At 41.3% G+C, this 20,591-nt stretch overlaps 1 protein-coding gene across 2 annotated transcripts in view; it reads left to right on the forward strand.

Annotated features, from left to right (window-relative positions):
* The window catches only part of LOC147126643 (voltage-dependent calcium channel subunit alpha-2/delta-1-like), a 50,770-nt gene extending 30,427 nt beyond the window's left edge, over window positions 1-20,343 (forward strand). Inside the window, exons 22-44 of one of the 2 annotated variants that reach the window (XM_086022061.1) lie at window positions 418-501; window positions 1,562-1,636; window positions 1,749-1,820; window positions 1,897-1,968; window positions 2,041-2,102; window positions 2,248-2,324; window positions 6,040-6,100; window positions 6,200-6,306; window positions 8,524-8,608; window positions 8,679-8,741; window positions 9,326-9,438; window positions 9,546-9,617; window positions 9,913-9,980; window positions 10,045-10,083; window positions 10,172-10,243; window positions 11,796-11,948; window positions 13,562-13,614; window positions 14,478-14,533; window positions 14,628-14,754; window positions 15,878-15,990; window positions 16,076-16,158; window positions 17,259-17,347; window positions 18,488-20,343. In XM_086022061.1, the coding sequence (XP_085878187.1) occupies window positions 418-501; window positions 1,562-1,636; window positions 1,749-1,820; window positions 1,897-1,968; window positions 2,041-2,102; window positions 2,248-2,324; window positions 6,040-6,100; window positions 6,200-6,306; window positions 8,524-8,608; window positions 8,679-8,741; window positions 9,326-9,438; window positions 9,546-9,617; window positions 9,913-9,980; window positions 10,045-10,083; window positions 10,172-10,243; window positions 11,796-11,948; window positions 13,562-13,614; window positions 14,478-14,533; window positions 14,628-14,754; window positions 15,878-15,990; window positions 16,076-16,158; window positions 17,259-17,347; window positions 18,488-18,524 (1,833 nt within the window). In that variant the 3' untranslated portion in view covers window positions 18,525-20,343. The remainder of the gene's footprint in view (window positions 1-417; window positions 502-1,561; window positions 1,637-1,748; window positions 1,821-1,896; window positions 1,969-2,040; window positions 2,103-2,247; window positions 2,325-6,039; window positions 6,101-6,199; window positions 6,307-8,523; window positions 8,609-8,678; window positions 8,742-9,325; window positions 9,439-9,545; window positions 9,618-9,912; window positions 9,981-10,044; window positions 10,084-10,171; window positions 10,244-11,795; window positions 11,949-13,561; window positions 13,615-14,477; window positions 14,534-14,627; window positions 14,755-15,877; window positions 15,991-16,075; window positions 16,159-17,258; window positions 17,348-18,487) is intronic. The other variant, XM_086022062.1, reaches the window with a different exon arrangement.
* Window positions 20,344-20,591: the final 248 nt, after the last annotated feature.

Genomic DNA, 20,591 nt, shown 5'->3' on the forward strand with positions numbered 1-20,591 from the left:
TTAGTGGATGAGTGTCATTTTCATTACATCCAGTACATGCGATACTCGGACTCTGGGGGATGTTTTTAACTTGTCCTTGACGTTTCTTCACCTCTCCCCCGCGCGTTCTGCCGCTATCAAGGTCAGCAGCACAAGACGAGGGGATCAAACCCGCGGCTCGGCGAAAGACAAATGACGGCGCGACTAAAGTGGGTCAAGATGAGTTTACGCGCCGGGTTGCTTTCCGCCGCCGCTTGGCTGGAAATACCTCGGCGCTGACTCATGGCGGCATGTTAGGCTTTTGGGAATGAAACTTTCCAGATTTCAATTGCAGCTCATTTCCTCGAAAGGAGAACTCGGAGGAGCGTCGTAATTAGCCCTTCCTGTAATGCAATGTGGGTCTGACTTGTTTATTTTGTGTTTTCAATTCTTGAACAGAAATCGCAGAACCAGCTCATCTTGGGCGTCATGGCCATTGACGTCTCCCTGGAAGACATCAAGAGGCTCACGCCGCGTTTTACTGTAAGACGGTCAAAACATTAGGTACACCTTACGAGATCCGACGGGTTACGATTAAAATGATGAAGAAATAAAATTGTCTTTTCTAATTCAAATATGCCTGCAGTGCCTCCACTGTGACTCAAACTGTCACAGGCCAGTGTTGGCTGCCTGACATTCCTCAAATCACCATAACAATGCTCGGTTTTGATTGACACTTTAGTAGAGTAAATTCCTGCATATTCTGATTTTGTTTTTCCCAGGCCAATGCAAAAAAAGTATTACTTTCGGATTATCGTGTGCCAAGAAACTTTCTAGAAGATTAAAGGGTCTTGATTTACACAAAAGTAGTGCTTTACTGCCATCTTTGGCATCTTGGTGCCAAGGAAAAATGTTGAAATCATTCCTGCGGCTTCATTTAATCATACACAGTACTTTTGTGCCATCTTGTGGCTTCTTGGTGCCAGGAAACTGTCTTGAAGTGAATTGAAGGGATCCATTTTGACAAAAGTAGTGCTTTGCGGATATCATGGTACCAAAGAACTATGTTCAGGTCATTCCAGGAGCTTTATATACATTAAAATTGTGCTTTGTTGCCCTGCTGTGGTATCTTGGTACCAAGCAGTTATATTGAAGTGAGTTTATGAAGGTTTTTTTTTTGTAGACAAAAGCAGTGATTTGCTGCCATTTTGTAGCATTGTAGCAACAAGTGTGTTGATTGGTTGTTAATTGATGACATTATCTTGAAGTTTGTTGCAGAGTTTTATTGAGATTAAAGTAGTGCTTTCTGCAGTCTTGGTGTGAAGTAATCATGTTGAAGTGAGTTGAGGAATTTCATTTAGACCAAAGTAGTGTTTTGCCACTATCTTGTGCCACCTATAGGCAATTATAAGCCATTTTGGGCTTGGTCCCTATATTGATTTTAGACAGTATCCTCTTTGAAAAGTATCACTCTACTATATTTTTTTTGCGGTTTACATCATTCCTCTGTGGTTGTTTCCCACTATTGGATCCGAGGTGTCCCTAATGAAGTGTCCCGTAACTGTAAATAAATGTCAAAAATGAATCAATTCTTCCCGTGTAGTTCGGACCAAACGGCTACTACTTTGCCATCGACCCCAATGGATACGTGCTGCTCCACCCCAACCTCCGGCCGCCGGTACGTCCTCTCCTGTGGCCGTAACGTCATTTTTCTCCCGCCCGGCTGATATTTTTAGACACAGTTTAGTTGAAACAAACACCTCAGTTAATTTTCTGACTTTTCCGCACAGACGGCCGAGTTCCAAGAGCCTGTAACGTTGGACTTTTTGGATGCCGAGCTTGAAAATGATATCAAAGTGGAGGTATCACATCACATGTGCATCAGTCATTCTTAGAGGTTTTAAATGCACATTTTCCCGAGCATATTTACATTTCCAGATCAGACAGAAGATGATTGATGGTCTCACAGGGACTTACCCCATATCTGCTCTGGTCAAATCAGAAGATGAGGTAATTTTTTTCTCGATGATAAATTGCATAACAACGCTATGTGAAATCTTTTAACTTGTGTTGCCCTCATAGCGCTACATTGATATAGGCCGGAGGACGTACACCTTTGCGCCAGTGAAGGGCACAGACTACAGGTAACAACACAGCAGAACAAATGTCCACCTTGTACTTTATACAGAAAATGCATGAAATAGTCCCTGTTTTCAATTTCGGGAAGAATATATACAAGTAGAAGTTAAATGAAGTCTTTTTAACTTGAGGTTTTGTTGCGTGTGTCAGTCTGGCGTTGGTGCTGCCCGATTACAGCTCATATTACATCCGGGCCACCATCGGCGACACCATCACCCAAGCAAAATGTAAGTCTCCTACTTTCCACTCATTTAAACACTTAAGGCCTGACAAGATTACGCACGCGGCGGCGGGCGGCGCGTTAACGACGGAAAAACCACTGACGTTACCGCTCGCCATGTAAGGCGGCGGAGTCGCGATGGTCGCTATCCATCACTTACACACACTGTATATATGTCGTCTCTTGTTTGGCTGTTGGCAGCGCACGCTAACTTGTGGTGTGGGTTCAAAGTTGCAGACAAGCGTGTCTCCTTTCATATGCGCAGTGAAAATCACTCGCTAGTGTAGTGTTGCACAAAAAAAACACTGTCCTAGTTTGTTTGCATAATTCATGTTTTTGAACCTATAAAACGCTAACGTTTACGTATGATAACTCTGATCATCTTTATTGTAATACACATTCATTTATTGCCCGTATTTGTTCAAAAATACATGGGAGGAAGAAATAATATAAATATTTTCATTCAACCCCAGTTTCCGCCTACTTAGCACACCAAGCAGCCAAAACAGAAGGGCTTGAGTGTTGTACTTCCACACCTTACTTTTTTATTATTTTGGAACAGAGTCTTGCTTTTTATCGCAATGGATTTTCCTAGAATTCTCGTCAGATTGTTGCCAAAATCAACTGTCAACAGGCATTTAAGCCGCGCTCGACATTGATAATCCCTCTCACCGCGGCAGCATTCCATCTCCTCCCCTTTCATCACCTATTTGCTTCGTCTAAATCTGCTTATTGGCTCCTTCGGCGTCAGCGCAGGAATGCATTGGAGGGAGAAGAGAGGGCCTTGTCAATTCTACGGCTTTTCGGTCTGTACGCCACACAACTCAACTCACTTCACAACAAGCAGCAGTTTGGCAGATAGTGAGCACTTCTTCCACAAAAGTTTCTTGCCACAACCAGTTGAAGTTAACTGACAAATTAAAACATGAAACATAAGTAACAAACATAACACTCTAAGACATACATTCTTTATCCTCTGCGAAGAACGACTTTAGCTGCAGCTTACTGAGGAGTTTTGACCGTCTGTCCGCATGTATGTCTGTTTTATAATAAGACGCACATAAAAGAATTAATTTACATTTTAATTAGTTCATTACCGTGTTTTTATAATGTACAATATTAGAGTGCTATTTTTCTTATTAAAACATGACAAAGATGTTTTTTGTTATTTTATAACATGTCCATTCATTCCCACATTTTATCAATAAAAACTTCTATTAATGTTTGATTGTTGTAAACGTTGGGGAAAATGTCATAGGTTCATTTTGGATCTAGAAAAGAACAAACGGTTTATTAGTTAGTCCACTGGAGTACATTAGTGTAAAGATGGACTCCTACTGTGGACCTGTTTGGTGCATCTGGATGTTATTTACTTGCTTTTCAGTGTTTTTTTTTTTTTTTTTTTCCACTTGTGTCTCCAATATTCTTATTCACTTTGAATAAAATATTGCGTAACCCTGTTGTTATGCCCTCCCCACTCTCCTATCCTCCTCTTTCCCGACCCGCTTCTCATCTACTGACCCTGTGGTGTGTCGGGATGCCTGGCAGCATTTCTGGGCAAGTATTCTCCTCCTGACCTCCATCCCGTTTCTTTTTTGAATTCAATGGCTTTTTCCGGTGATTATTAATGACAGTTCGTAGGGAAGCCGTCATCTGCTCGGCTTCGCATGCGAGCGCTGCCCACACAGAGTGCGTGCGTGCGTGCGTGCGTGTCTTTAAAATGCCCCCACCCACCTGTTTCGCTGGCCCTCAGATGTGGTTTTGGAGCTAGATACTAGACAACAGGATGTTTGCGATATGTCTTTTAGGGACAGAAATGCGTGAAAATGTTCCAAGGGTAAATAATAAGTACACAAATTGTCCATACTCTGACTAATATATTTAATATTAATGTTAGATTTGCCAGCCATGTAAAACTACCGGTAAAAATCGAAGGTGAGGCAGATAGTTTTACTGCCTCACAAACGCAGACTTGACGATAAACACACAGTCAAGTGCGAAACGTTTCTTAAAAATGAATTAACAGTGTTTCTTTAGACCTAAAGCAATGATTGTTTAAATCTTAATGTGCTTAAAACAATTGTTTAATTCATCACGATCATTTTGAGTGCTTCTCTCCCTCGCTTCTCATGCAATGGACTAGTCCATCTTTTACTGTGCATTTGCAGACTTGGTTCAAGAAGATGGTACAAAAATATTATATATAACCTGAGTAAAATCCTCAAAACTGGATTACCAATCAGAAAATAACAGTTTAGCAGTTTTTATGCCAGGCTGCTAATTTAAATTGATTGGCTCATGAATGCGGTGCCATGAATTAAGTCTGAAACATAAACAGGAACGAAAGTGTCAAAAATTCTTTAAAAAGGCTTAAGGGCAATTCCAGAGCCTCGACCAACCACTAAATTGCTAAAAAGTGTTGTCCCAAAACTTTATGTCGGGATTTGTTTCTGTAGCGATGAAACAATGCACGAACATCAATAGGCCTTCCCAAAAGTGATCCCACAAAGCTCCCAAAATGCTAAACAATGAATGTTCAAGGGCAATTTAGGGGCCTCGCAGCCCAACCGCTAATTGATTAAAAGCCATTCCCTAATACTTAGCTGCTCTGATTTGTGTTGCGTGTAGCGAAAGAATGCTACAAAAGAACGTTCAAGGGCAAATAAGTGGCCTCGCCCACAACATAATTGAACTCATACCTCTATCTACGTCCGCGGTGGGCGTGACGATCCCCCCCGCCTTCAGACAAATGTATTCAGTCGTCACTCGTCGTTAATCCGTCGTGGCGACGGACGAGCGAGCGGGGCGGCTATGAAAGAAAAAAAGCACATGGCTGCAATTACCCGCCAGTGACCAGCAAGGGCCAAAGATTGGCCGGTGTCGTCATGAGAACTTGCCGTGCGGTTGATTCCGCGTAGTGCGTTGCATGTTGTATGCTAATACGTCCGCTCGCCACGAAATGCTTAAAGAACTCCAGACCCTCGTTGTATTTACGCCTTTGCAATATTTCTATTCAGGACTGGCTCTGTGAATAAAATATTGTGTGACCTTTGACCCCCGCTGTGGTTTCACCCATTTCCTTTTCTCTTCCCTATCGGTTCTCCTCACCTCTCCTCTCCTTCCACTGCAGGGAAAGATGGCAAGTACCCTATTTTCATTTATTTATCGCTTTTTGTGGGGCCCAGTTTGAAGAAGTCGACTTATGTCCATTCGTCGTTGTTCGAAAGATGAAGAGCCACGCTTGCCGTTCCGCATTTCCCAACTGATTCAAACTCCAAAAGATTCACACAATTCTGGACATAGAGGCTATTACTTATCGACATCTATGACATTCCTCAAATTCCCATATTATGAGATTTCACATTTTTACCTCCCCCTTCCAAATATCCATTTCAAACTGTCACGGAGCTATGAATAACATTCCCCAATTCTCACTGTAAAATTACCCCATTAAGAGGCGTTTTAAATATTGGCCTCCCCCTTCAACATTTTTGACAGATTAAAGTCTCTTATTCTGCATTTCAACAATTTCATTAATACGCATCAGCCCTTCAGCATTCGCATGTCATTTCTCCAGAAATATCATTCTTCAGTTTGCAGTTTTTACCTCATTAGTTGCCTTTTGATTGGCATGTTAACATATTTCTGCTGGGTCTGCAAAAAGACAACGCCACGTGTGCCAAAATTCTGCCTCCTTTGTAATATTTCACCCCTTTCACCAGTTTCTGAGAGCCTTCTGGCGGACAAGTTTGACGAATACGGCTACACGTTCATTGCGCCAAGGTAAGATGGAGCGCGTTTCATTTTTTAATTGACGTGACATTTATTTCTCCGCCGTCTCGGGTTTCCGTCCCGTTAATTACCCTTGCTGGTGTTACGCAGGGTGTACTGCAAGGACCTGAAGCCGCCCGACAAGGACAAAAGCAACACCGAGTTCCTCATGGAGTTCAACAACTACATCGACACCAAGACGCCAAACAACCCGATGTGTGAGTGTGGACACTTGGCCGCGCGTTGACGTGCGCCATCAATAACGTCGTGTCCCAGGTGGCCAGAGAAAAATAAGCGCAAAATCTGCTGATTCCGCTCTGTTCCCACCATGGACTGTTGCAAAAGTATACAGTATTGGGACGCACAGACCTGGTCCCCTTTAGTCATAACCGCTTGTGGGAAACTGTTCTTTTGAGAAAAGATTGCTCATTATTACTGCCATACCTGACATACGGTGTGGACAAAGCAAACACTCAGTCTACCTTTAAGCTACAAAAAAAAGAGCCACATGAATTATTAACCACTCATCTTATATAGAATCGACAAATCCATGATTTATCAAATTAAACACGCTCAAATTCTACGATACAATTCAATTTACTCCAGCGCTGTGACAATACAATCAGATTGACTTTAATTGAGATAAAATTCACGTGTTTTGATTACAATATTTACTCCAATTGCGATATGATATGATTTCCTCCATTTACAATACAATACAACGTCATTTGGTCTAATTATGATTACGATTTACTCCGATTACGATACCGTTTAATCCACTAATGGTGCAATAGGATTTACTCTAATTATCTGACACATACTCAAATTATAACCCAATGACGTTTAGTCCATTTGTGTTATATGCTTTACTCTATTAATGATGACATTTATTCCAATTACAATATGACTTATGACTTTATCCACTCTGTTGACAAATCCCAAATGTAGCTGAACTTGTAGTGCAGTTTTACTTACAAACATATCCAGGTCGGGGTCCCATCCCTTCGTGCCCTCCCCCCTTATATTCCAGTGGTCTGGCTGTACGGTCGGCTGTCCATGACCAGGCAAAGCTTTTGTAAAGTAGAACCACTACCACCTCCCTCATGTTGCCCATTTGATGCTAACTCCAAAAGTCTGACCATCACACGCCGGAACGCACATGTGTGAAGCACGTCGGCTTAGATGTGAGACGCACGCACACACACACACACACTACACCTATACGGCCGTTGGACGCGGTCCAATTACTGTGTGTTTTGTGACAAAGAGCAGGACGCGTCAGGCCGAGAGCACGAGCCGGGGGCCGTAAAACCCAAATCAGGGGCCAGCGGGACATCTGACCAACGCATTAATGACCGCTCGCGTCCGTGCCACCTTGTTTGTCGGCATCGTCGCAGCTCGGCCCTCCAAACGCGCCGCCAATAAAACCTCTCACTCCATTAAGTGATTACTTTCACCGTTATTAGCTGCGAGTTTAACAGGGGGGTACGCGGGGAGCGTGGTGGTGGGGGGGGGGGGCCCGCTTTGCCTGGTTAAGCCACCGCAGTGGCGAAAAAGTTTAGAGTACATTAGGAATTCCTGGGCTGCCTTCAATAAAAGCCCCGTAATGAAAACCACCGCGGGCGAAGGGGTGGCGGAGGGCCTCGGAATAAAGTGTTCGAGCAGCTGTTCTCTGATGTGTGTGCTGCGTTATAAGGCTCGCATGAGGTGGCGGGGGTGTATCGGCGAGACTCCATGTTTATGGACTAGAGCGGAGGCTTCAAAGCGGATTAGAAAACAGAAAAAAAAAAAACGCAGAGCCTTTATCGCCTGTTATGTTTGTCATGTGGTCTTGTCGGAGGTCCCGGCAAATAATTTGTTACGCCGAGCGGCCGCCCGCAGCTTGGCAGCCATTGTGACAAAATGTTTCGCCGCTATCCCCTTTCACGAGACGTTACTTGAAATTATTACTCCGCGGCTCCTTTATTTGTTGACGTTTAACAACCCGGAGCTTTTTATATTGAGAAAATGTAAACCCTATCAATGTTTCATCGATTAAGTCATCTGCTAATCAGAGGTGCTTTAAATGAAAGTCACTGTGTAAATAGAAAAATGATTCCCAGCTTTTTCCCTGTCCCTTCTCATATCTCATATACTCGCGTTTATTTTTCTTTCTGGCTTTATTTTATTGCTTTTCCATCAATTTTTTTTCCACACATCATATTTCATTCCATGTTGGCTATCGATATACGCCGTGCATTTATTTAACACATTCCTGCAGATAGCTGTTACGTTCCAGGCCATTAGGTTCCCAAAACCAAAACTACAACATTTCCCCCCACCAGCCCCACAAAGATGGACAATCAAATACATTACGTTTGACAAATTTTTGATCTGTCAGCAGACAGGCGCAAATGGCTCGGGCAGATGTTGCTGATGCTGTTTTTGCTCTTTAGGTAACGTGGAGCTGGTGAACCGATTACTCCTGGATGCTGGCATCACTTCAGATCTCATCAAGATCTGGAAGGAGAATAAGTTGCAGTGAGTGCAGGAAGAAAAAAAAAAAAAAATTATACTGTCATTTCATCACTGCGGAATTTGTGTTTTGTAGGCCCGGAGTCACTGCCAGATTTGTTGCCACCGATGGAGGGATTACCCGAGTCTACCCGAAAAGGTAGTCGAAGCTTGATTCCAAGTTCAAAACTTGGGAAAATATTGACAGAAGGACACCCGGCCATACTACATAACATATGTCCTTAGATGTAGGTGGCAGATAATGACATTTTCCAACATTTAACCATCAATTGTCCATCATGCGAGTCTTGGAATCATTGAATCCCCAGTGTGCTGGCCCTTACATCGCTTATCTCCGGACTTTTCCGTGATCAGATAGGATGTAGATCCCTGCTGTCCATTTTCCACTTGCATGCAATTTTTGACCTTGTTTCTTCCAATGCGCGTCCCCAAGGGCGACCCTTTGAATCCAAAACAAATTGAGAGAATCCGGTCTGCATAAATGCTTACTTTTATCCCGTATTTGCATCAGCAACGGTGCGCAATGAAAACCACAGCGGCTTTAAAACAGATCCCTGAGATACGCCCAAAGAGAAAGCCGTTGATAGAAGACATGCTGGGAACTGATTGGAGACCTGATCAGCACACCAATTTAACTTTTAACTTCTACCAGACAACCACGCTTTGCAGATCTAAATGAATTACGTCATTGAGATTCGATTTATCGATTTACGCACACTACAGCGCGGGCCTGAACTGGAGGGAGGAGGCGGAGACCTACGAGTCGAGCTTCTACAAGCGAAGTTTGGACAACGACCTGTACATCTTTACACCGACGCCGTACCTCAAATACAACAGTGAGTACACGGTGACTCCGTTTCAGATACAGTGCCTCTGAATGCACCGCGCAAGGGTTGCCCTCTGCATTTGAGCGACACCATTCACTTTTTGTCCCCTCTGGTAGCGAGCGACGACTCGATCCTCGTGAGCAGGGCCGTCAACTTCAAGGTCGACAACAAGCTCCTCAAGCCGGCGGGTAAGAGCGTGCTGAAACGAAAGTGCAATCGCAATTTGTCAGGTTATGCGTGAACACACTCACACTTGAGACGCTTATTTTAAAGCCGGCTTGTGGCCTGCTGCTTGACGACACACTTTGTCTACTTCCTGTGACACACGCACACAAAGCACACATCAACCTGTCCGCTCCCTCTGTGAACCTCGGCCAAGTTTTCCGCGTTCCCGCTCTGCTCGGTTCAGAGAGTAAAGTTGACGGCAGGGTCCGACTTGATGGAGGGTGTCTGGGTGTTTTTTTTTTTTTTTTTAATCCCCAGTGGTCGGCGTCAAGTTGGACGTGAGCGCCTGGATGGCGAGCTTCATTAACATCACGCTGAGGACCAACGTGAGTTACATCTGCACCACAAAGAGACACAAAAATGGGAGTCTAAAGTCATTTTTTGTCACAGTGCACGGATGAAATTTGCAGCTGCCAACGGAACCACATGGTGAGATTTTATTCCAGTTATTGATTTATTTATTTTTTGATCACCATGGCTTTAGGTTTTGTGTTCAAGCATCTCTGTGTGATTCCAGTACGTGGACTGTGTCATTCTGGACGACGGTGGTTTCCTGGTCATGTCCAACCGGGACGAATACGTCAGCCAGGTCTGCTATTGCTCCAGCATATCGGATTTTTTTTTTTTTTACTTCATGTGAAAGCACAAAACTATGTCAAACACAACATTGCTAGACGATTCGAAACGCTCAAATTGACATACGCAATTGTAACGTAAGCAACATAACAGGGAAATTGACTTGTTTATTTGAAACTCACGATTCATAGAAGCTGCAGTTAAAATGAAGACGATAAAATCAATTTACACAATGTAAAATATCTCATCAACAACAATTTCAGTTGGCAAATTCAGTCAGCGTAAAATAGCACAAATGCTTTCACATGAAATTTCCCAAAAGGATACTGTTATTAAACACTTTGACAACCACTGATCTAGATGAACTATTTGTTCACAATTTTATATGTCTACTGTATTTTGAAGGAAAAACAGCAATTCCATCAGATGAATGGACAAAAGTATTGGGACACACTTCCTAGTTAAATGACTCCAAATCAGACCTAGTTGATCATAAATTACAGCTTTTAGCAAGACATCTATTCAATTGCCAGTGCTGTGTATGTTTGATTGATGAATAAAAAGATCGATAAAAAGTCCACCTGCCATCCAAGCCATCAAAATGCTAATGAAGCTTGAAAAAGAAAAATCTGCATATAAACAAATGAAAGCACCCAAGCACAACTTTCCTAATTTGTTGACGTGCAAAAGCACACTCGGCTCCAATGGGGTTTTCTTAAAAAGCTAAAAGGTGAGCCGGGCCCCCCGCTGCGGTTTGCCTAAATGTTTTTTCATGTGCTGGCTAATCAGCGCCGGGCGTGCGCTGGATAAATCAGGCGTCCTCTGAAGTTTGGCAGCAGCACTAAAAGTTGAGGCCTCGTGTGTGCCCCTCCGTCATATATCGAGCGTGGACGTCTAGTGTACTTTTCTCCGCCTCTTTATGCGTGACCCGCTCCATTTTTTTTTTTAACCCGGGTAGTCCTCGGGGAGTCTGTGGGCCAACAGGGCGGCAACTGTTCATTCATTGAAAGTGTCGCACACGTGCGGGGTCGACCTGAGACCGTTTTAGGCAAAGACATTTAGGGGTCACGTTAACGGGATTACACCAAAGTCTGTCATGCTTTTGCTTTTCAGGTGGCGCTATAGCACCTAGCATAACCGTTTTAACCGAAACGGGTTTTTCCATAGCCGCCTTTGGAGTGACCTCCTGGTAGATGTTAGACAAGGCCCCTCCAATTATATTTTTAATGCTTGTCTTAATTTTTCTTTTTTTTAAAATGTTTTGGCTTTGACTCAGTATGTTAATTTATGGTTTTAACTTTTTATGTCTGATTTTTACTTTATGTACAGCACTTAGGCAGCCATGTTTTTTTTTTTTTTTAAACCGCTCTAAAAAAATAACGTTAAGCTTTTATCTACTTGTGTTGTATTTTGTTAAGCTTCAGCTGTCAAGCCAAGGCGAGAGCCATTCGGAAGCATGAGGAAAGTCTCGAACAGAAAAAGGCGCGCCAAAGTACAAATTGTGGAATGTAGTGATTAAATGTATCAGTGTGACAACCCCCCTGTCTCTGCCCCTGCTGGTTCAGATCGGTCGCTTTTTCGGAATGGTGGACCCCATCCTGATGGTCAACCTGGTCAACTCGTCGCTGTTCACCTCCAAGAAATCCTACGACTACCAGTCGCTGTGCTATCCCGTCAAGGAGACCAAGGCAGCGGCAGGCCTGCGATCTGTTTATGTAGTGAGTCACATAAGCCAGAGCCTGTCTGTAGGCACACACGCACACGTGTACGTTAACACATTTTCATACATGCACTGATTTCTCAACATGCTACATAGTCATAGCAACAGATAAAGCAGACGTACCTGCTCGCTCACACTCACACACACAGAAACACACAGACGAAAACACTTGGGAGCCATAAATCGTCACAGCGCAGATGAGAAGGGAAGCAGAGGTCCAGCGAAAACGTCCGAGTGGGAGTTGTCGTAACGCTAACAGGATTAGGTGGTCTCGCATGCTCGGCCGACACGCCAAGCGGCAAGCGCTGTTTTTCATCACCCTGTCATTTTTTTCAAAACGCTGAACTTGGGAATTCTCCCAATTCCCACTCGGAAATGTGCTCATGTAGAAGAAAACACAAATTGGGGAGGGTTGGGCTGGTTGTGACATCACAGCAAAAATATCAATCGCTGAATGTCATGCAAATATCTCCGGTTCCTAGTAAATTCTACTGATGTTTTTTTTCATTATGCTCGGATTTGTTCTTGGAACACCATTATGATTTTTTTTATTTTTTTTCTTGTAATACTGGGACTTTATTCCCTTAACTTTTTTATGGAAAAAATAACTTTTTAGCAATGCTTTTTCGTGACATGATTCATTATTAAAAATATTACTTTTTTTTTGTGAAATTGAAGCGATCACTTTGGGGTTTTTTTTGTAACAGTTAGATTTTTTTTAACATCACATTACAACTTTAATGTAAAAATATTATGATGTTTTTTTTGTGAAATTATAACTTTAAATTATAATATCATTTATAACTTTTTTTCACGCAAAAATATATATATATATTTTTTTTATAACTTGATGGCGACTAGGTAAAATTACTTTTTTGTAAGTAACTTTTTTATTAGTAGTGACTTTTGTTAGTAATGACTGCATAGGGACTAAAATTAAAAAAAAAAATTTAACAGTAAAAATACTACTTTGCCTTTTTTGTAGCCAAAAAGACTCAAAGGGCTTCACATGCCTCAATGTAAATTACAACTTTTTTTAACATAAAAATATAACTTTTTTTTTTCATTTGAAATGACGTGTTCGTCAAGAGATTATAACTCTTTTCATAGCCGTTTCTATTACGTGCATATTTTTCAACGTAAAATGTTTAATTGCGATTAAAAACATGAAAGAACATGCCCATGCGTGTACCCTCCACTAGGTTTAGTAAGTATTTTTTGCATGAATATTATACTTCTTGTGTCACGTTTATATAAAAACCAAAAAAAATAACGTACCTGTCTGTAAAAGTTACACTGACATCAAAAAACAAATAATGAAGTGGTCAGTGCAGTATGCTATTATAGTCAAGTACCTTCAAAATTCCCAACACTGCCCACGAATGAGTAGGAGCGTTCAATCGTCCGTGTGATCAAAGTCAACACGTTAACTTGGTGTGTGACTCAACATGTCTGAAAGCTACGTGACTGATTGGCCACAACGAGATCCTCGCATGCTAGCTGTAATCCAAACAACATGGTCAACAGGCCTTTGATTCAAACCTCATGTTGTTGGTTTTTGTTATCTGTTTCTTTTATGTATTAACTTTCACTGCGTTTGTTTCCTCCCAGCCCTCCATCGCTGATATTTTGAACGTAGGCTGGTGGGCCACTGCTGCAGCCTGGTGAGTCCTTTAATGTAGCCCGTCGTGGCTTTATCTTTAATAATACATTCTTGGGGAAATTCTACAGATATTAAAGGGCACGCATATTTGAATCCTAATAGAAAACAGGCTGCGGCCTCCTGTTCTCGATGGAGCTAACAACTTGTTTTACACTAAGCACGCCATGTATGTTTTCTTTCAGTGACGTTTACATTTCATGTGTTGTACAACTGAAAACAATTCTAATCGTATGCCTTTAAAATTACATTATTGGCAAAGTATTGCAGAAAATTTCTCTGAATATTACAATGTTTTGTCCAGCGAAATACAGCAGCATTAGAATTGTCATCAGAAGATGCATTTGCGTAATTTCTTAATATTAGTACTTTATTGTCAGATAACACTTTTTTTCTTCACAAAATTACAACAATAATTTTTTTTGTAAGAGTATATAATTGCTGTTACCTATTTTTTCTTATCGTAAAACAACCTAATTAACTTTTTTGTAACCAATAACATTTACAACATACTACGACATTATCATTATAGTATTCAGACTTTTTAGGTAAAAACGTGTTTTGCAAAATGTTTTTTGCAATAGTACGTAATTTCTGGTAGCTATTTTTCAACTTGATTTAACCTTTTTAATAAACCTTTTTTTGGGGGGGAATAATGTTAAGACTTGTTTTTGCTTATTTGCATATTTGACGCTTTTTGCGTAAAAATATTTGTTTTGCTCAATATTTCTTGTAGACATACTTTATTTGTTTAAAATTCCTTTTTTTTCCAGATACAGTATTTTCTTTTCCCCCAAAAAACTTCACAAAATTCAAACTTGCGGCATATGGCAATTTTTTTTATTCTACAACTTTATCTGCTATCAGGTCGATCCTGCAACAGTTGCTGGTCAGCATCACATTCCCGAATTTCCTACATGCAGGTGAATGTCTTCCCAGTCTGCCTTAAATTGATGTTATGCCTATCCAACGGTGTCATTCAAAACTAATACATGAACAAAAACACTTGGGCCACAGCCGACATGGAGGAGGACATGTCAGACGATGTGCAAAAAGAAGTGTGCATCACGGAGCAAACGCAGTACTACTTTGAGACGGGCGACCTCTCCTTCAAAGGAAATGTCGACTGCGGAAACTGCTCCAGGTAAGAGAAATTCCCGAAGTCCCCGACGACGCTGCGCTTGTAAAAAATCACATGCCATGAAGGTGAAGTCAAGTCACTTGTGTGCGGACCACCGTCCTGGCACATCCACATTCCCCCCACCCCCCTTAGTGTGTGTATGCGCCGTTTTAAAGCCCCCTCGTGCCGCCTAATGGAGTGCTTGCCCTGCATGCGGCGTGGCGTTCATGCGCATTTGCAGCACACGTTCCTTCCTTAACGAGCGCCATAAAAAAAGCAGAGAAAATCATTTGTGCACCCCTGACATGGGGATTTTGGGGGGGGTTGAGTTTTTGTTCCTTTGGGATGGAAAGAAGAAAAAAAAAATCTCGTTTTTCTCGTTACTGTATGATTCGTTACTAATTCCGATTTTTGTTCCATTATCATGAGACGTCACTTCCTGTTTTCTTTTTGGCTATAAACTAAGATTTGCATCCGCTGTCCGTTAACTATTCTTTCTCTAAAAAAATTTAAAAGTAAAAATATGTGTCTTTAAAGTAATGTTACAATTTTTATCGTAAAAAGACATCATTTGCATGAAATTACACTTTATTTACATACATTAAATACAGCATTTTTAATAAATGCTGTTACGACTTTTTTCTGGTAGGATCCTTTTTATTATTTATTTTTTTTACTCGCGACTTTAATTCTCAAGATGTTTCGTAAAATCTTTTTGCAGTGTTAAATTTATCTGCACAAAATTACAAAGAATTTCTTGAAAAGTGAAAAACTAAATTATAAATACATTAGCATAAAATGTTACTTCTTGCTTAAGGTTACAATTTTTTTTCCATAAAATTACAAGCCATTTCTCATAAAATGGCACAATTATTTACATGAAACTACCTAATTATTATTCATAGTTAAATCACAAATGTTCTAACATACAATTTCAAATTATTTGTGAAATTGAAAAAAATAGTTGCATTAAATTACAAATATTTCTCGTAGAATTACCAACTTATTTGCACATTTAAGAAACACGTGAAATTACAGCTTTTCTCTTGACTTTCTTGTCGTATGCAACTTTATTTACCTACAATTCAGAATTTTTGCTACCACGATTATTTCCTCATGTTTCTTCTCGTGCGGTGTTCACTTTCAGACTGTACCATGCTGAGAAGCTTCCCAACACCAACCTGGTTTTCATCATTGCTGACGCCAAACTCACCTGCTCGTCCTGCGACACCAAGCCGCTCGTACAGGATGAACAGCAATGTATCCTTCCGCCTGCTTTTATAAAATGAAATCCAATGAAGTGTAAATCAGACTTTGGTTGATATTCCTGACTTGGCTTTTTTAGCTAACGGCCCTGATCCCTGCACAATAGCTCAAAATCCTCGCTACAGGAAAGGACCCGCGGTATGCTTCGATAATAACGAAAGCGTAAGTCTTATCTTAGCTGGGATGTTTGTTTCCAAACAAACAGCTTGCCTTGTTGGAGTTTCATGCTTTAATTGCATCAGCAACGCCTTCCAGCATTGTTTATTAGCTAACATGGTTTCTTATCTTTAGTATCACCCTTTTCTTTCTTATTTTAACCACAAATAAAATACCTTTGATTGATTTTATCCTATATTGCTGACAAAGTTAGGATTATTTTGGTACTTTTGGCTACTTTAATAGTTATCCTCAAAATGTTACATGGTTGAATTTTTCACACAGGTTTTGCTCGTATGTTCATTAGCATTTCTCATGGTTGTAAACGGCGTAGCCTCGAAACTTCAAGTGTTGTGACATTATCACATAGTGTTTACCGCACTAGTGTTATCATTTTACACTTTGGCATTTTCAGTTAGTTATAATGTTACTTTTCCGCTAACATGTAGCTGAACATAGACTCAAAGCATTGACCAATGATGTGGTTAGTTATACAGTGAAAAAAAAAATCTGTGTCTTTAGAAAAATGTTTTCAAACATTTTTTTAATCTTGAATCTTTCTAGCTTCAGCATCTTGCTAGCTAGTGTTTGCTAGTTTGCTGAACTGGTTCGTATGTCCCCAGGAATGGGCCGTAATGGTTTTAATTTAGCATTTCTTTTTATTCAATTTTTTTTTTCCAAAATATTGTTGTTAGCGCTGACGGTTCAGTTGGTCACACAAGCATTAGCATTTTACATTTTTAGTTAGCTGTGATGTAATTTTGTCTAGTTCACTTGGACGTAGCTAAGCATAGCCGCAAAACTTTGGTCGCTGATGTCGTTTGCTCCTCAGTGAACACGAATACTGATGAGGTTGTATGAAATTTTCAGGTATTCGACATTTCCACTAATACCGGCATATTTGCAAAGCAGTGTGTTTATTTTTTGCTTGTATTTTGCGGCCGCTGCATTGGATTAGCTCTGCTAAAAATGTGCGATTGAATGTCTACTTCATACTTTATTATTATTAACCTGCATTGCTTCCCACTAAATCTCATTTTCTTCGTAGCGCTTTGCTGCATGATGTATTGTCTTGTTTTCCGCTCTGTGATTGGCCTGCCGCTTAGGACGAGGCCCTGTGCCGGCGTAGCGCTGGCCCCCCGTCGGCCTCCTCGCTGCTCGTGTTACTGCCGCCACTGTTTGTGTGCTTTGCCGGGTCAGTCCGTCTTTTCTCGCTGTCATGTTCCACTTCAAATCGTATATCTTTTCCGCTTTTTCCACTATTTTTGGGTTTATGTCTTGTGCCGCTCCGCACCTGTCACCCTCTCGCTCGTTCTGCCAGCATCTGTTTTCACTTCCCTTGCCTTCCCCGCTGGTGTTTTCCCCATCTTCTTGCCTTGCTTTGATATACCAGCATGTTTTCCCGTGTATCGTAATCTTCTGATGCCTGCCCCGATACAGCACTTTGCAGCATTGGAACAATTGCCAATGCTATTGTGTCTGGGATCTGATGAATGAACTGTGATAACAAAAATATTGCATCTGCCCTCAACAGAATTGTATTTTGTTTAGAATTTATGAAATGAAATGAAAACCTCGCCGTAAAAATCGCCGTACCTGTGCTAGCTCACAAGCGTACATGCATAAGCGTATATGACATCAAAAAATAACTTTCTTTAAGTGTTCTTTGGTACACTACAGCATTTTGTATTACCAACAAAGATATGTTGAGCTGTTTTGCCTCCTTACAAATTGCAAGGGCTAATGTTGTTCATGCCTACCATTTAATTTGTCACAAAGTTTTCCACACTGGTGTTAGCATTTTCGACGGTAGTTACGTTAGCATTTTATAGCTATATATTTTGATAGCTCACAACGCAATATAATAAAGGAAAAATTAGTTACGATGAAATTCAAGCACAGAAAAAAAAAAAAATCCTTTTGAATATTTTTCATGCTCAAGATGTTCGTGGCTAATGTTAGTGTCCACCGTTAAATTTGTCCCATCGTTTTTTCCACTCGGGCATTTTTAATGGTAATCAGGTAAGCATTTTTTAGTCTGCACTTTTGTGGTTCATGTTCCATAAAGCTAAGTATTTTTTTTTTTTACCTCAGCCACAAAATTGCAACGATCAATTTTGTCGTGATGACAAGATCAGTGAAAGTTTGTGACCGCTGAGCTAAAGGTAAAAATGATCCTAAAAATGACCTCTACTCGTTAGCGTCGTCCAAAATCTTAGCTGAAGTCCAGTCTTTGTCATGGTGACATTTGACAAAGTAACGTCCAAACAAAGTTAGCTGACTGACCCAACGTCGCTAACCCGCGCTGACGTTGTCCCCCTTGTCGGAACTCCAGGAGGAGGACCCTGACTGTGGCGGGGCGTCCAGCTTGAGTCCCTCACTGTGGCTCACTTTGGCGCTTCAGTTGGCACTTCTCTGGGTTCTGAGCGGCTCCGGACATCACGCCGTCCCATCATGACCTGTCCTTGCCCCACCACCATCTCTCTACCAGCATGCCTCCGAAATGACAAACGAGAAGAGCTTAAAAATTTTTGACTGAAGAACCCTTGGACGGTCCCTACCTGAAGAGGACTTTGATTGGTGGCGCCATTGTTTTCAGAAGTGGGGCTGCCTTATCGGACTTTGTTGAGGAGCTTGAGCTGTTTAATTCAACACTGCCAGAAGCTAGCAAACAGTTTTTTTTTAATCCACCGGTCTGCTTGTCGGTTCAAGGCAAAGAAAACGGCGTCGCCACAAACTTTTGCACCCGGTCTGCCTCCGCCGGGGTGCAGATAAGAATTTTTTTTTGCCTGGATTCTTCCCCACTCCCGCCAGCGTCTCTGGAACTTTTATTTTGTGCTCTTTGTCGAAACCGAATCCTCAGCCTCCTTCCGCCTGGAATTCTTGGATCAAAAACTGCCATCCGCGCGCGTCAACCAATCAGTACGACCCTGACTGAAAACTCTCTCTAGTGCCATGTATGTGATTCTGATGCTAGCTTGTTTATTGGACTATTTATTGGAGGTTTGAGACTGCTATCTGCACTTTGTGTGTACAGCTACTGAAGTCCACTTTACCATCCTTTCTTTGCTTACATCTTTGCAGGACTAACAACAAATCAGATGCAAATGGAGCGTTTTATTAATTGCGGTAGTTCTGGCCTCAAGGATTTTGTAACGTGTTAGGCTGTGTTACACGGCCCACACTCGCTGGTTTTATTGTCCAATGTGCCCTGAAACCAATGATTTGAGAGATTTGAGAGAGTTTTGAAGCAAACCCTTCCACTTTCTTATTTGGTCGTTTTTATTGCTTTTTTTTTTCTTTTTTTTTTTGCTTCGATGTAGAGAAACTCCGCCGTTACGCTAGCAAGTGTTGCACTTTATAATTCAGCCATAATATCGTGCTCTTGGTGGTACTAACGACGTGGTTGTAATTTACTAACAAGGAGAGGAAAAAATCAAGTGCCATAACTGAATTCTCTCCTTTTCCGAATACATAATTTATGCAAGTTGACGTCAAGTATTGCGCGATGATCAGCTCTTACTGCCTTTGTTTTCCCTTGAGGAGACAGCATCTACAATCCTTTGCATTACAATTCATATCCCAATTTTTAGCACCGACTGCAGCAGTGCGGTACTGAAAGTGCGAAAAAAAAACAAAAAAAGGTTTTTAAAGTTAAAGTGCTAAAATCCGATGCTGTCCCCTCGGGAATAATTAACGTGATATGAAGTGTTTCCGATTCCGTACAGGTCGCAGAAATCTTACGGGTTGGCGTGTGTTTGTTTTACCTGTGTGTGTGTTGTGTGTTAGCATTGGACCCACCAAGGTCTGTTTTTTTAAGACTGTCCACATGTACTCGGGTATTTTTTAAAATTTTGTTTCACTGCGATAATGGTAGTCCACATTGCAACATTTTGTTGTACAGTTGAACCTCCATCAACAATCCAAAATAAAACACTTGCATGCGATACATTTTCTGAAAAGTCCGTTTCAAGTGACCGAAAACTGAAAAACAAATTGCATTTTTAAAATACTGTTAATCATGTGGACATAGTCTTAGTTTCCCTTGATTGTGCTTTAAAACGTTACACTTAAGTGGAACTTCTAAAAAATAGATAAAATAAATTTTGAAAAATGTACAAAACCAAAGTTCTGATCTAAACGTGTGTTCATCCATGTGCAAATATTCAGAATAAAATTTTATGATAACAATCTGCTGGCTTTATGGAGTTCTCCCCCCTCCCCCCCCAACGGATCACATGACTGCACTCCTGACAGTTGGCCAACATCAACAACGGCGCCATGTTGGATTCTGCGCACAAAAATATACATAAATTTACGCCGGTGTCTCCTCTGGCCCGTCGATCAAGTTGCGATGGATTCTAATCATTAGCGACGTCCGCTTTGCACGTGACTGCAGCTGTGGCTCCCCCCAAAATAAAAAACAAAGTGTCAGTTTA

The sequence above is a fragment of the Filicampus tigris genome, chromosome 22 (genome assembly GCF_054856515.1).
Source record: "Filicampus tigris isolate MCC_2025a chromosome 22, RoL_Ftig_1.0, whole genome shotgun sequence".
Taxonomy (NCBI): domain Eukaryota; kingdom Metazoa; phylum Chordata; class Actinopteri; order Syngnathiformes; family Syngnathidae; genus Filicampus; species Filicampus tigris.